This window comes from Gadus macrocephalus, chromosome 10 (genome assembly GCF_031168955.1).
Source record: "Gadus macrocephalus chromosome 10, ASM3116895v1".
In the NCBI taxonomy this organism is placed as follows: domain Eukaryota; kingdom Metazoa; phylum Chordata; class Actinopteri; order Gadiformes; family Gadidae; genus Gadus; species Gadus macrocephalus.
The window spans coordinates 14172845-14186946 of record NC_082391.1 but is presented as its reverse complement, the minus strand read 5'-3'; the positions used below and the strand labels follow the sequence as shown (position 1 = coordinate 14186946).

At 43.7% G+C, this 14102-nt stretch overlaps 1 protein-coding gene across 22 annotated transcripts in view; it reads left to right on the top strand.

The window, feature by feature from the left end:
* LOC132465813 (protocadherin alpha-C2-like) overlaps positions 1-14102 on the top strand; it is a 185000-nt gene that overhangs the window by 55592 nt on the left and 115306 nt on the right. Inside the window, exon 1 of one of the 22 annotated variants that reach the window (XM_060062648.1) lies at positions 3-3002. The exons of 16 other annotated variants lie outside the window; for them this stretch is intronic. In XM_060062648.1, the coding sequence (XP_059918631.1) occupies positions 648-3002 (2355 nt within the window). In that variant the 5' untranslated portion in view covers positions 3-647. Of the gene's footprint in view, positions 1-2; positions 3003-3319; positions 6013-6068; positions 8881-8908; positions 11948-14102 lie in introns of those variants that run through there. 5 more of the 22 variants (XM_060062636.1, XM_060062651.1, XM_060062635.1 and 2 more) reach the window with 5 other exon arrangements.

Here is a 14102-nt window from a genome sequence, read left to right as displayed (position 1 = left end):
AATCACACACATTTTAATGTGTAAGCTTCACCCCTAACAGTTTGGTTGAATGTATCATCCATAATTTGTTGTTTAATATCGGCTGTATTCAAAGTTAAATCCAAGTTACTTAGCATATTTACTTTCGTTTTTGTGGATCTCTAAGAAGAATCAACGCTGTCCATGGTTTTGAAAACAAGAAGTTGTGATCATTAATAACTTGATGGTTCCTTTCCTGCTATTACCGTGCGATTAAAACGTGCACTTCATCCATATTCTAAATATTGTCAACGATATTTTATTTTTAGAAGAGTAATTTAAATTAGTTTGAGTTTTTAACAGGTCTTCTTTCATTATAATTCGAAACCCTTTGTAAAAGTCTATACCCTGCAATAACATTGAGCCTCACGTGGTGTCAGTAGGAAGCCGGATAACGGTTCTGCAGCGTGTTGGCCACAGCTGATAAGCCCATCCTTGTTCACGTCGAGATTTTGGAGTGCGCTAAACCATTGTGAGGGAGTGGCGTGAGAGGAATAAATAGGATCCGCACTGCTTTTAAATATTTGTTGAATAACATCTTATGCATTTTTCATACTGGGAGGTTGATAAAGGATATTATTGTGGAATATATATTTTTGATTGACGTTGTCGTCTAAATATCTCTCGCAATGGAACAAAGAGGACGGCGGACGTGGAGGGAGCGATGGCTGTGGCTTTCCTGTTTTTTCGCTATGGTTGCCTTTAGAAGTGTTTCTTTGGCTCAGATACGATATTCCATCGCTGAGGAAGTTCAAGAAGGGACTGTTGTTGGACACATCGCTAAGGATTTAGGACTCGACAAGAGGACACTGAGAAACAGAGGCTATCGTATTGTCCACGGCTCTACGGAGCCCCTATTCCAGGTTAATCAAGACGATGGCATTTTGTATGTGAACCGTAAAATAGACAGGGAGGAGGTGTGCGAGAGAAGCAAAGCCTGTGTAATAGAACTGAAAACATTTCTGGATAACCCGCTAGAGGTTCATTATGTAGCGGTGGAAGTGTTGGATGTGAACGACAACGCTCCTGGCTTTCCCGAAAAAGAAAAAAAAATTGAGATTTCTGAATCTGCGTTACCAGGGGCGCGTTTTCAACTCCACGCCGCGCACGATGGGGACAGTGGATTATTATCCGTTCAGCAATATAAATTAAGTCCTAATGAACATTTTCGTTTGGAGGTTAAAGATCGTGGTGAGGATAGGAAGACTCCAATTTTAATCCTCCAAAAGTCACTTGATAGAGAATCAGTTAAAATACATAATTTACTTTTGACTGCTACCGATGGAGGTAAACCCCCAAAGTCCGGTGAAATGAAAATAACAGTAGAAATTGTTGATGTAAACGATAACCATCCAGTCTTTACCAAGGACTCTTACTCTGTGCAGCTGCAGGAAAACACATCTATAGGCACTACTATTATACAAGTTAATGCAACTGACCTGGATGATGGTGCTAATGGCGAAGTTGTATATTCATTTAGTGGTGATGTGCACGGAAAAGTCCGGGAATATTTTGATTTAAATGCAATAACAGGGGAATTAAAAGTTTCAGGAATCTTAGATTTTGAAGAGCGAAAGAGATATGAGATTGACATCCAGGCATCAGACAAAGGACCTGCTCCTTTAACAAGTGACAAGAGTGTGATTATTAATATCATCGATGTCAACGACAATGCACCCGAGATAGAAGTAAATTCATATTCCAAAGCCCTTCCTGAAGATTCTAAGTCAGGGACAACAGTGGCTGTCATTACAGTGAAGGACTCAGACTCCGGTATCAACGGAAAGGTGCTCTGTTTTATACACCAAGATGTTCCGTTTACACTGACTCCATCAGTCCAGAATAACATGTTCTCTATGGTTACAAAAACACCTTTAGATCGAGAGAAACATCCATATTACGATGTTACAATCATCGCTCAAGACGCAGGTGTTCCATCCTTGTCCTCTGAAAAGACTATCCGGATCGATATATCAGATGTGAACGACAACAGCCCCCAGTTTCTTCTTAGTCCCTATACTTTCTATCTTACTGAGAACAATTCTCCTGGAGACTCCATATTCAAAGTGCAGGCGACTGATCAAGACGAAGGGGATAACGCGCTTATTTCCTACCATATCTTTAGGGGCGGAGACAATCTGTTATCTTCCTTTTTAAACATTAACCCTGTAAACGGAGATATCTCGGCTTTAAAGAGTTTTGACTTTGAAAAATTAAAAATGTTTAGATTCCACGTTGTGGCAACTGACTCTGGAAGTCCGTCTTTAAGCAGTAACGTTTCGGTGAACGTGTTTCTTCTGGACCAGAACGACAACCCTCCGGTTATCTTACATCCGGTCAGCTCAAACGGTTCTGCTGAAGGAGTAGAGGAGGTTCCTCGCAATGTTCCTGCAGGCCACCTGGTGAACAAAGTGAGAGCATACGATGCTGATATAGGATACAACGGCTGGCTGTTATTCTCACTACAGGAAGTGAGTGACCACAATCTCTTTGGTTTGGACCGCTATACTGGACGGATAAGAACACTGCGCTCATTCACAGAGACAGACGAGACTCAACATAAACTGGTCATACTGGTCAAAGACAATGGGAACGTGTCACTCTCAGCAACAGCAACTGTGGTTGTCAAGCTGGTGGAGCCCAAAGAGGCCATTTCAGCTTCTGATGTGAAAAGTGCAACGACTGACATTGGGGATAGCGGCGTGACATTTTATTTAATGATAACTCTGGCTTCAGTTTCAACACTTTTCCTTATCAGTATTATTGGGCTTATTGCAATGCAGTGCTCTAAAACCACAGACGTATCCTCCAAGTATTTACCGGAAACCAACTATGATGGAACTCTGTGTCACAGCATCCAGTACAGATCTGGAGAGAAACGCTACATGTTAGTTGGACCCAGAATGAGTATAGGATCTACTATAGTCCCGGGGAGCAATGGGAACACCCTAGTGGTCCCTGACAGGAGGAGCACATCTGCTGAGGTAAGAAACGACGATAAAACAAATTTATTGAGTCAGGTTTTCCCCTAACGGTTTGGTCTACTGTGTCATCAATCATGTTGTATTTAATTTGAGCCGTATTCAAAGGTAATTCGAAGTGATTTACTATATTTATTTTCGTTGCAGTAGAAATTCCCATAAGAATCAACGCTGTCCATGGTGCTGATAAATACATATTTGCTAATTAATTTTATGATTGCTATTGAAACTATTGTGCGATTGAAATGTGTGCAGGTTATTCATTTTCAAAATATCTTAAGAGATAGATTATTTTGAGAAAAAAAGTTTAGATGAAATTGATTTGTTTTAACAGTTCTCTTTTCAACATAATTCGATAGTTTGTAAAAAAATCATGACCTGCAATATTAGTGTGCCTCACGTGGTGTCAGTAGGAAGCCAGATAACGCTTTTGCAGCGTGTTGGCCACAGTTGATAAGCCCATCCTTGTTCACGTTGAGATTTTGGAGTGAGATAAACCATTGTGCGGAGTAGCGGCATTTGGGGGATAACAAGGATCCACACGGCTGCTAAATATTTGTTTAATAATAGCCCATTTTCGAACTACCAAGATGGCAAGGGATAGTCTGGCTCTGGAATGTATGTTTTACATTTAGGTTTCGTCTATATTTATACCGCAATGGAACAAAGAGGACAGCGGACGTGGAGAGAGCGATGGCTGTGGCTTTCCTGTTTTTTCGCTATGGTTGCCTTCAGAAGCGTTTCTTTCGCTCAGATACGATACTCCATCGCTGAGGAGGTTAAAGAAGGGACTGTTGTCGGACACATCGCTAAGGATTTAGGAATCGACAAGAGCACGTTGAGAAACAGAGGCTATCGGATAGTCCACGGCTCGACGGAGCCACTATTCCAGGTTAATCAAGATGATGGCACTTTGTATGTGAACCGGAAAATAGACAGGGAGGAGGTATGCGAGAGAAGCAAAGCCTGTGTAATAGAACTGAAAACTGCTCTGGAACACCCGCTAGAGGTCCATTATGTTGCTGTGGAAGTGCTGGATGTGAACGACAACGATCCCAGGTTCCCCGAAAATGAAATATTGTTAGAGATTTTCGAATCTGCGTTACCAGGAGCGCGATTTCAGTTGCAAGCTGCGCGTGACGCCGACAGTGGATTATTATCTGTCCAGCAATATAAAATAAATCAGAATGAACATTTTCGTTTGGAGGTAAAAGATCGTGGCGAAAACCGTAAAACACCCGTTTTAATTCTTCAAAAATCTCTGGATAGAGAATCAGTTAAAGGCCATAATTTACTACTGACTGCTATCGATGGAGGTAAACCTCCAAAGTCTGGTGAAATGAAAATATCAATAGTTGTAGGTGATGTCAATGATAATCACCCAGTCTTTACCAAGGACTCTTACTCTGTGCAGCTGCAGGAAAACACTGCTATAGGCACTACTATTATAAAAGTTAATGCAACAGACCTGGATGATGGTGCTAATGGAGAGGTTGTGTATTCATTTGGTAATGATGTGGATGGAGAGGTGCAGGCATATTTTGATTTAAATTCATTAAATGGAGAACTAACAGTGTCAGGAATCTTAGATTTTGAAGAGCGTAACAGATATGAGATAGACATACAGGCATCAGACAAAGGGTCAGTTGCATTGAAAACGGATAAAAGTGTGATTATTAATATCATTGATTTGAACGACAATGCACCAGAGATAGAATTGATGTCATTTTCAAAAACTGTCCCAGAAAATACTAAGTCAGGGACCACAGTGGCTGTAATTACAGTGAAGGACTCAGACTCCGGTATCAACGGAAAGGTGTTATGTTTTATAAACCAAGATGTTCCGTTTACACTGAATCCATCTGTACAGAATAACATGTTCTCCGTAGTAACCAAAACCCCTTTAGACCGAGAGAAACAATCACAATACGATGTTACAATCATCGCTAAAGACGCAGGTGAGCCATCCTTGTCCTCTGAAAAGACTATCCGGATCGATATATCAGATGTGAACGACAACAGACCCCAGTTTCTACTGAGTCCCTATACATTCTATCTTACTGAGAACAATTCTCCTGGAGACTCCATATTCAAAGTGCAGGCGACTGATCAAGACGAAGGGGATAACGCGCTTATTTCCTACCATATCTTTAGGGGCGGAGACAATCTTTTATCTTCCTTTTTAAACATTAACCCTGTAAACGGAGATATATTGGCTTTAAAGAGTTTTGACTTTGAAAAGTTAAAAAATTTTAGATTCCACGTTGTGGCAACAGACTCTGGAAGTCCGTCTTTAAGCAGTAACGTTTCTGTGAACGTGTTTCTTCTGGACCAGAACGACAACCCTCCAGTTATCTTACATCCACTCAGCTCTAACGGTTCTGCTGAGGGAGTAGAGGAGGTTCCTCGAAATGTTCCTGCAGGCCACCTGGTGACTAAAGTGAGAGCCTACGATGCTGATATAGGTTACAACGGCTGGCTGTTATTCTCACTACAGGAAGTGAGTGACCACAGTCTCTTTGGTTTGGACCGCTATACTGGACGGATAAGAACACTGCGCTCCTTCACAGAGACAGACGAGGCTCAACATAAACTGGTCATACTGGTCAAAGACAATGGGAACGTATCGCTCTCAGCAACAGCTACTATGGTTGTCAAGCTCGTGGAGCCCAAAGAGGCCATTTCAGCTTCTGATGTGAAAAGTGCAGCGACTGACAATGGGGACAGTGGCGTGACATTTTATTTAATGATAACTCTGGCTTCAGTTTCAACTCTTTTCCTCATCAGTATTATTGTGCTGATTGCAATGCAGTGCTCTAAAACCACGGACGTATCCTCCAAGTATTTACCAGAAACCAACTACGATGGAACTCTGTGTCACAGCATCCAGTACAGATCTGGAGAGAAACGCTACATGTTAGTTGGACCCAGAATGAGTATAGGATCTACTATAGTCCCGGGGAGCAATGGGAACACTCTGGTGGTCCCTGACAGGAGGAGCACATCTGTTGAGGTAAGATTGCTGACCTGTGTGATTTTAAATCAATATTTCAAACATAAGTATTGGATTTATTTTCATTTGTGGCACTTTTTTGCTCGGAGACATTCCTGGTTTCTCTCTCAATGTTCGTCAAAGCTTGACGTCTCAATGACTTAGAGCCGCTGTCCGTGGTGCTGAAGTCGGACGCGCAACCACTTTCTATTCAGGTCCACAAATTTGATAATTTGTTAAACACAATTAGACGAGGAGTGGAGAGGCTCATTGTACTGTATGTTATTCACCAAAGGGTCGCATGGTGTCACTGTGCCAGAGGAAGGGCGACGCCGGCATTCATTCCAGTCGTCAAATTGTTCGCCCACCCCTTAAAAGACGTATTGTTTCGATGAGGGCAGAATGATATCTGATCGTACGAGCAACAGTAGGACTATAATCTTGCATTTTACCGTTTGTTGAGCAGAATCATTTTCGCGTGTATGGCTATATTGACCACAACAGCGGCTAATATTATATTGAAGGAGTTTGTGCCGTCTGTTCGTCATGGAACAAAGAAAGCGCGAGCTGTGGATCGCTTTCTTGGTTACGGTGATTCTTTTCTGGAGTACGACATCGGCACAAATACGATATTCCATTTCTGAGGAAGTGAATGAAGGAACTGTCGTTGGAAATGTGGCCAAGGATTTAGGGCTGGATAAGAGCAAATTAAAAGAAAGGAAATACCGCATCGTTTCTGGTTCTTCCGATCCACTTTTCTACGTGAATCAAGTCGACGGCGTTTTGTATGTGAATCGCAAGATCGACAGGGAAGAGGTATGCGAGAGGACTAGTGCGTGTTTAATCAATCTGAAAACGGTGCTCGAGAATCCACTGGAGGTGCATTATGTTGGGGTGGAGGTGCTGGATATGAACGACCATTCGCCAAGCTTTCCAGAGAAAGAGAAAACGTTAGAGATTTCCGAGTCTGTTCTACCTGGAGCGCGCTTTCAGCTGCAGGCGTCACGGGATCCAGACGGTGGTCAGTTTTCTGTCCAAAAATATAAACTGAGCCATAATGATCATTTCCGTTTGGAAGTGAAAGATAAGGGAGAAGATGGCAAAATACCAATATTAGTTTTACAAAAGTCGTTAGATAGAGAAGTGGAAAAAAGTCATGCAATGTTGCTGACCGCTTTGGACGGGGGGAAACCACCGAAATCTGGTGAAATGAGCATTCGAGTGGATGTACTGGATGTCAACGACAATACCCCGGTTTTTTCTAAAGATGTTTATTCGGTGCTTCTCAATGAAAACGCGGCGATCGGCAGTACAGTAATACAAGTAAATGCAAGTGATTTAGATGACGGTCCAAATGGACAGGTAATTTATTCATTTGGAAACAGTGTGAATAACAGACTATTCAAGCTCTTTGATATTAATCAGCTAACAGGTGAAATAATTGTAAAAGGCCTTATTGACTATGAACACAAGGACAAATATGAAATTGAAATACAAGCATCGGACAGAGGGCTTGCGCCCCTCACCTCAGAGAAGAGCGTCATTATTAAAATTGTTGACGTAAACGACAATGCGCCAGAGATTGAGGTGACATCATTCTCCAGCGCCATTGCTGAGGATTCCAGGCCGGGGACCACAGTCGCCCTCATAAGTGTGATTGATTCTGACTCCGGCCTCAACGGGAAAGTGACTTGTTCCATTAGAGAAATCACCCCTTTCACCTTATCCCCCTCCTTAGAAGAAAACATGTATTCGTTAGTGACCAAGTCGCTGCTCGATAGAGAGAAGCAGGCACATTACGACCTAACGATAGTCGCAAGGGATGCGGGCAAGCCTGCCCTATCATCCGAAAAGTCAATGAGCGTTGTCGTGTCAGATGTAAATGACAACAGTCCAGAGTTCTCACGGAGTCCGTATACGTTTTATCTAACTGAGAATAACGGCCCGGGCGCTTCCATATTCAACGTAGGGGCTTTTGATCGAGACGAGAACCAAAACGCAGCAATTTCATTTCACATCGGGAGGGCAGGCCGTGAAGACGATAAGCTGGTGTCATTTCTAAATATAAATTCGCAAAATGGGGATGTTTCGGCATTAAAAAGCTTTGATTTCGAAACGTCAAAGACGTTTAACTTTCAAGTTATTGCAACAGATTCTGGAAGGCCGCCACTGAGTAGTAACGTCACCGTTTATGTGTTCATCCTGGACCAGAATGACAACACTCCCGTCATCCTGTATCCCCCACGTACTAACGGCACAAGCGAGGGGGAGGTGGACATTCCCCGTAACGTCCACACGGGTCACCTGGTGACTAAAGTGAGAGCCTACGATGCTGATATAGGATACAACGGCTGGCTGTTATTCTCACTACAGGAAGTGAGTGACCACAGTCTCTTTGGTTTGGACCGCTATACTGGACGGATAAGAACACTGCGCTCATTCACAGAGACAGACGAAGCTCAACATAAACTGGTCATACTGGTCAAAGACAATGGGAACGTGTCACTCTCAGCAACAGCTACTGTGGTTGTCAAGCTCGTGGAGCCCAAAGAGGCCATTTCAGCTTCTGATGTGAAAAGTTCAGCAACGATTGACAACGAGAATAATCTATCGTTTTATCTCATAATAACTTTGGGCTTAGTTTCTGTGCTTTTTATCCTCAGTATTATCGTATTGATAGCCATGCAGTGCTCGAAATCTACAGACTGCTCTTCAAAGTTTATACAAGAGCCGAACTATGATGGAACTCTGTGTCACAGCATCCAGTACAGATCTGGAGAGAAACGCTACATGTTAGTTGGACCCAGAATGAGTATAGGATCTACTATAGTCCCGGGGAGCAATGGGAACACTCTAGTGGTCCCTGACAGGAGGAGTACATCTGCGGAGGTAAGAACATTAATGGCGATGCGTGCGTGTGTGTGTGTGTGTGTGTGTATGTGTATGTGTATGTGTGTGTGTGTGTGTGTGTGTGTGTGTGTGTGTGTGTGTGTGTGTGTGTGTGTGTGTGTGTGTGTGTGTGTGTGTGTGTGTGTGTGTGTGTGCGCGCGTGTGTGTATATCATTGCTCGTCGTATGGTATAATAGTTAATTTGGGGCACTCTCAAGAGTAACCTTCAATAAAAAAAGAATACTCAAGCAAATATAATAAGAAGTGAATAGCCTACTGTACCCACCGACCAGGTAGCGTAACCAGGTACGGGACATAAAAAATATAATAATGGCAGGACATCGTTCCATCGGTCTTATTCGTGCGTAAAATGGGTGACCGACACCTGTATCGTGCAATGAAACGCGAGATCGCATAATGTCAGCGCGCATGTGCCATGACGTTTTGGTACCCATTGCATCAATAGGCATATATCAAAGTAGAACCCTGCCCCTTGGCTTGGCCAGTCAGTATCGTTCCTCATGACTACAGTTAAAGCTGAGTTAGTGTTTTAGGAGTACAGTTACAGTAAGGACAACATCTATTGGCGTTCCTCAGGACATATACACGTTGTGGATCTGGACTATATGATGGATTTTTGTTTTTATTGTGTGGGTTTTTAACATAGGCTACGAAGCATTTGTTCGTGTGGATGATTCCTTATTTCAGCAGCATGGCAATATCGCGACACGAAGCATGGCGGGAGCAACTCGCCACGATTTTCACTGTATTCGTTCTGTTCTGGAACGTCACCTCCGGACAAATCAGATATTCCATCACAGAAGAACTCAAGGGGGGCACGCTGGTTGGGAACGTAGCGAAGGACCTAGGGCTGGATGTCAGTTCGTTAAAAGTCCGGGGTTTTCGTATCGCGTCTGGCCCCAACGACGCCTTGTTTCAGCTAAACCAGACTGATGGTGTTTTATATACCAACAAACAAATAGACCGGGAAGAGGTGTGCGGGCGAAGCAATACGTGTGTGATCAACTTAAAAACCGTGCTTGAGAACCCACTGGAAATCCATTATGCTACAGTTGAGGTGCTAGATGTGAACGACCACAGCCCCAGCTTTCCAGAGAAGGAAACGCTGTTGGAGATTTTCGAGTCGGCCTTACCTGGGGAACGATTTCAACTGCGCCCTGCGCGAGATTCAGACAGCGGTTTGAATTCAATCCATCAATACAAACTCAGCCAAAATGATCATTTTCGTTTAGAGGTTAAGGATAGGGGCAACGATGGTAAAATTCCCGTTTTGCATTTACACAAATCGCTTGATAGAGAAACTGCCAGACGTCATAAATTGACGCTGTCTGCCAGCGATGGAGGAAAACCTCAACGTTCAGGGTCCACAGTAATATTTGTAGAAGTTTTGGATGCGAATGACAATATGCCAGTGTTCACAAAAGAATCATATTCAGCCATGCTAAAGGAAAATTCACCTATAGGCACAACAGTGATTCATGTGAACGCCACGGATTTAGACGACGGTCTGAACGGAGAGGTATTCTATTCACTAGGAAACAATGTCAACAGCGAATTGCTGGAGCTTTTCGACATAAACACCAATACAGGCGAAGTAACTGTGAAGGGCTTGATCGATTTCGAACAAAAGGATCGTTATGAGATCGATATCAGGGCATCGGATAGGGGGGTCTTTCCTTTAAAAGCAGACACGAGCGTCGTCATAAAAGTTGTTGACGTAAACGACAACACACCTGAAATAGAGGTAACCTCTTTTTTAAACGCCATTCCAGAGGATTCTAAAACAGGAACTACCGTCGCACTCATCACACTCAGTGACTTGGATTCTGGTTTAAACGGGAAAGTCCTCTGCTCGATTAAAGAGGACGTGCCTTTCACGTTAACGCCCTCCTTACAGGACAACATGTATTCCGTCGTCACCAAATCGTTGCTGGACAGAGAGCATCGGTCTTATTATGACGTCACAGTGGTGGTAAAAGACGCTGGTTCTCCCGCGCTCTCCTCCATGAAGACCATAGCCATCGTTGTGTCTGACGTCAACGATAACGGCCCTGTGTTTTCACACAGCCCGTACACATTTTACATGAGTGAGAACAATGCTCCGGGCGCCCCTATATTCTCAGTGATGGCCTCAGACCGAGATAAAGGTGATAATGCTGTGGTCTCCTATCATATTCCAAGAGAGGGAAGAGATGAAAACAAACTTGCCTCCTATCTTAATATCAACCATGAGACTGGAGAGATATTGGCAGTGAAAAGTTTTGACTTTGAAAAATTAAAAACGTTTAGATTCCATGTTGTGGCAACAGACTCTGGAAGTCCGTCTTTAAGCAGTAACGTTTCGGTGAACGTGTTTCTTCTGGACCAGAACGACAACCCTCCGGTTATCTTACATCCGGTCAGCTCTAACGGTTCTGCTGAAGGAGTAGAGGAGGTTCCTCGCAATGTTCCTGCAGGCCACCTGGTGACTAAAGTGAGAGCCTACGATGCTGATATAGGATACAACGGCTGGCTGTTATTCTCACTACAGGAAGTGAGTGACCACAGTCTCTTTGGTTTGGACCGCTATACTGGACGGATAAGAACACTGCGCTCATTCACAGAGACAGACGAGGCTCAACATAAACTGGTCATACTGGTCAAAGACAATGGGAACGTGTCACTCTCAGCAACAGCTACTGTGGTTGTCAAGCTGGTGGAGCCCAAAGAGGCCATTTCAGCTTCTGATGTGAAAAGTGCAGCGACTGACATTGGGGACAGTGGCGTGACATTTTATTTAATGATAACTCTGGCTTCAGTTTCAACTCTTTTCCTCATCAGTATTATTGTGCTGATTGCAATGCAGTGCTCTAAAACCACGGACGTATCCTCCAAGTATTTACCTGAAACAAACTATGATGGAACTCTGTGTCACAGCATCCAGTACAGATCTGGAGAGAAACGCTACATGTTAGTTGGACCCAGAATGAGTATAGGATCTACTATAGTCCCGGGGAGCAATGGGAACACTCTGGTTCTCCCTGATAGAAGGTCTGCAGCTGGAGAGGTAAGACAAGGCCACTCAGAATGTCTGAATACAATTGTCCCAGCAGTCGGGTTAGTCTGAATATTAATTATCTGATTAATTTGTGCAAGGATTGGGTTGGAACCTGAATACAGGTTTTGTTATTATTGTGTCTTGATATGTTAAACCAAGTCAACCAAGTTTAAATTTACATACCACGGTTTCAAACTCAAATAAATAAATGTCCTGTGGAGAATGGCAGAAAAAAGAAAGAAAAAAATATATATATATATATATGTGGGGTTTTATTACCACATTCAATGACCCCTCCAGGCCTCATGAATGACCTGCAGAGCTGTCTTCAGGCTGTGTACTGGTTAGCTCTCTGTGTTTGGTTCGCAGCCTGGCAAAGACCACACCGGGGCCCTGTCGCTAAGTGAGGGGTTATCTGATGCGGCGGCTCTGTGTGCTCTCCCGGGGTTCTAATATAGGTCTCCTCCTGGTTCATGTACCCCTCCTGGGTTAAAGGAGGTGACATGGTGAAAGCAGTCACTACCGTCCTCCACGTAGAACATAGTGATGCTTCCAAGTTCACTTCTGAGCTACTGAAGAAAATAGATGTCATTATCAAGCCATTGATGATAACAAACACTGTGTTACGCATCATCGCATTTATTGTGATCACTATTCATCCCTATTCAAACCCATTTGCTTGTTATGATAGTATATATTTTTATTTCATGTTTGTGTTGTTTCAAGTTTGTAGGACTAAGTCTTGATGTCGCTAGGGGTCTGGGTGTTGTAATAGATTAATTGAAAGCGAGCAGCTACAGATAATATCCAGTAAACTGAGCTGACATTGCTCTCGTGCTGTGGGCTGATGGACTGTAGATGAGACCTGCATCCATGTTCTCTCTCTCTCTCTCCCTCTCCCTCTCTCTCTCTCTCTCTCTCTCTCTCTCTCTCTCGCTCACTCTCTCTCTTTCTCGCTCGCTCTACACTAGTATAGTGGATTGCCCTTATACCATCCATACACAAGTATAGTGGATTGCTCTTCTTCTCTACTACCAGTCCATACAGTAGTACAGGGGATTGCTCTACCACTCTATCAGTGCATTGGATCTCTCGACAACTGCACAACCACTCTGTACACTAGTGCAGTGCAGCGATATGTTATTTATTTAATCTGTTCTCTCCCTTCCTTTGTCTCTGCTCTGGTGTTGCAGTGTTGGCATTTCCTGAGAGAGCCTTTGACTCCTGCTTGGTTGAGCCCCAACTTGTACCGATAATGTGCATAGCATTATAATAGCAAAACGGGCCTCTATTTGTTGTTCCCTTTAAGCTTCCCTTCGTACTTCATTGAGATAATAAACCATTCAACTCAACATCGAAAGCAGACCCCTCTGAATCACTGGGCTCCCCCTGCATTATGTGCACAGCACAGTTGAATGGATGCAGCGTGTTGCCTATAGCAACACACCGGCGTATCCACCTCTATAAATGCGCTGGTTTCCATTGTAGGCGCGTGCTGCCAGCGGTCCTAGCAACAGCCACAGCGAGAGACGGGGAGGGAGGGAGGAACGGATGGGGAGAGCAGCCGAGAGTGGGGGAGGGGATGTCTTTGCCATGGCTTCTGAGAAGCCGTTTCACAGGATTTCGTGAAAAATTGTGGTTATTGGAAAATGACACATGGGGTGTCATTCTGTCAGTGAAGCCCTCATCGCAAGTTGTCCAACAGATGGAGCAGACATGTATAGTAGGCAAGAGAAAACAAGCTCCTAATGAGATACATTTCACACTCCTATGGATTATCTATTGCCCTCAACATCTGGGTCACCCGCTCACTGCTTGCCTTTGAGAAAACCTAGCAGAGAATAGTGCGCAACGTCGTCCTATTGTCTTTGACTCCTACCCTCTTCATAGTGGGCTCATAGCAGGATGCAGTGGTTGTGTCTGAAGTGTATGCCTGATCCCGGAGATGTAGGGCTACTATGCTAGCTGGAGAGAGATAAGCCAATAATGAACTAAATACAAAAATCACAAACCCTTCTATCGATCTCTGCAATGTTGTTCAGAGTGTGCTAATCCGTCACACTGTTTTGTGTGACAGATTGTCAAAGCGTGCGTGTGTGCAAAGCTGTGTCAAAGCTGCCCTCGGACAGCCGACCAGTCCATATGAGATCCACTGCAGTGATTA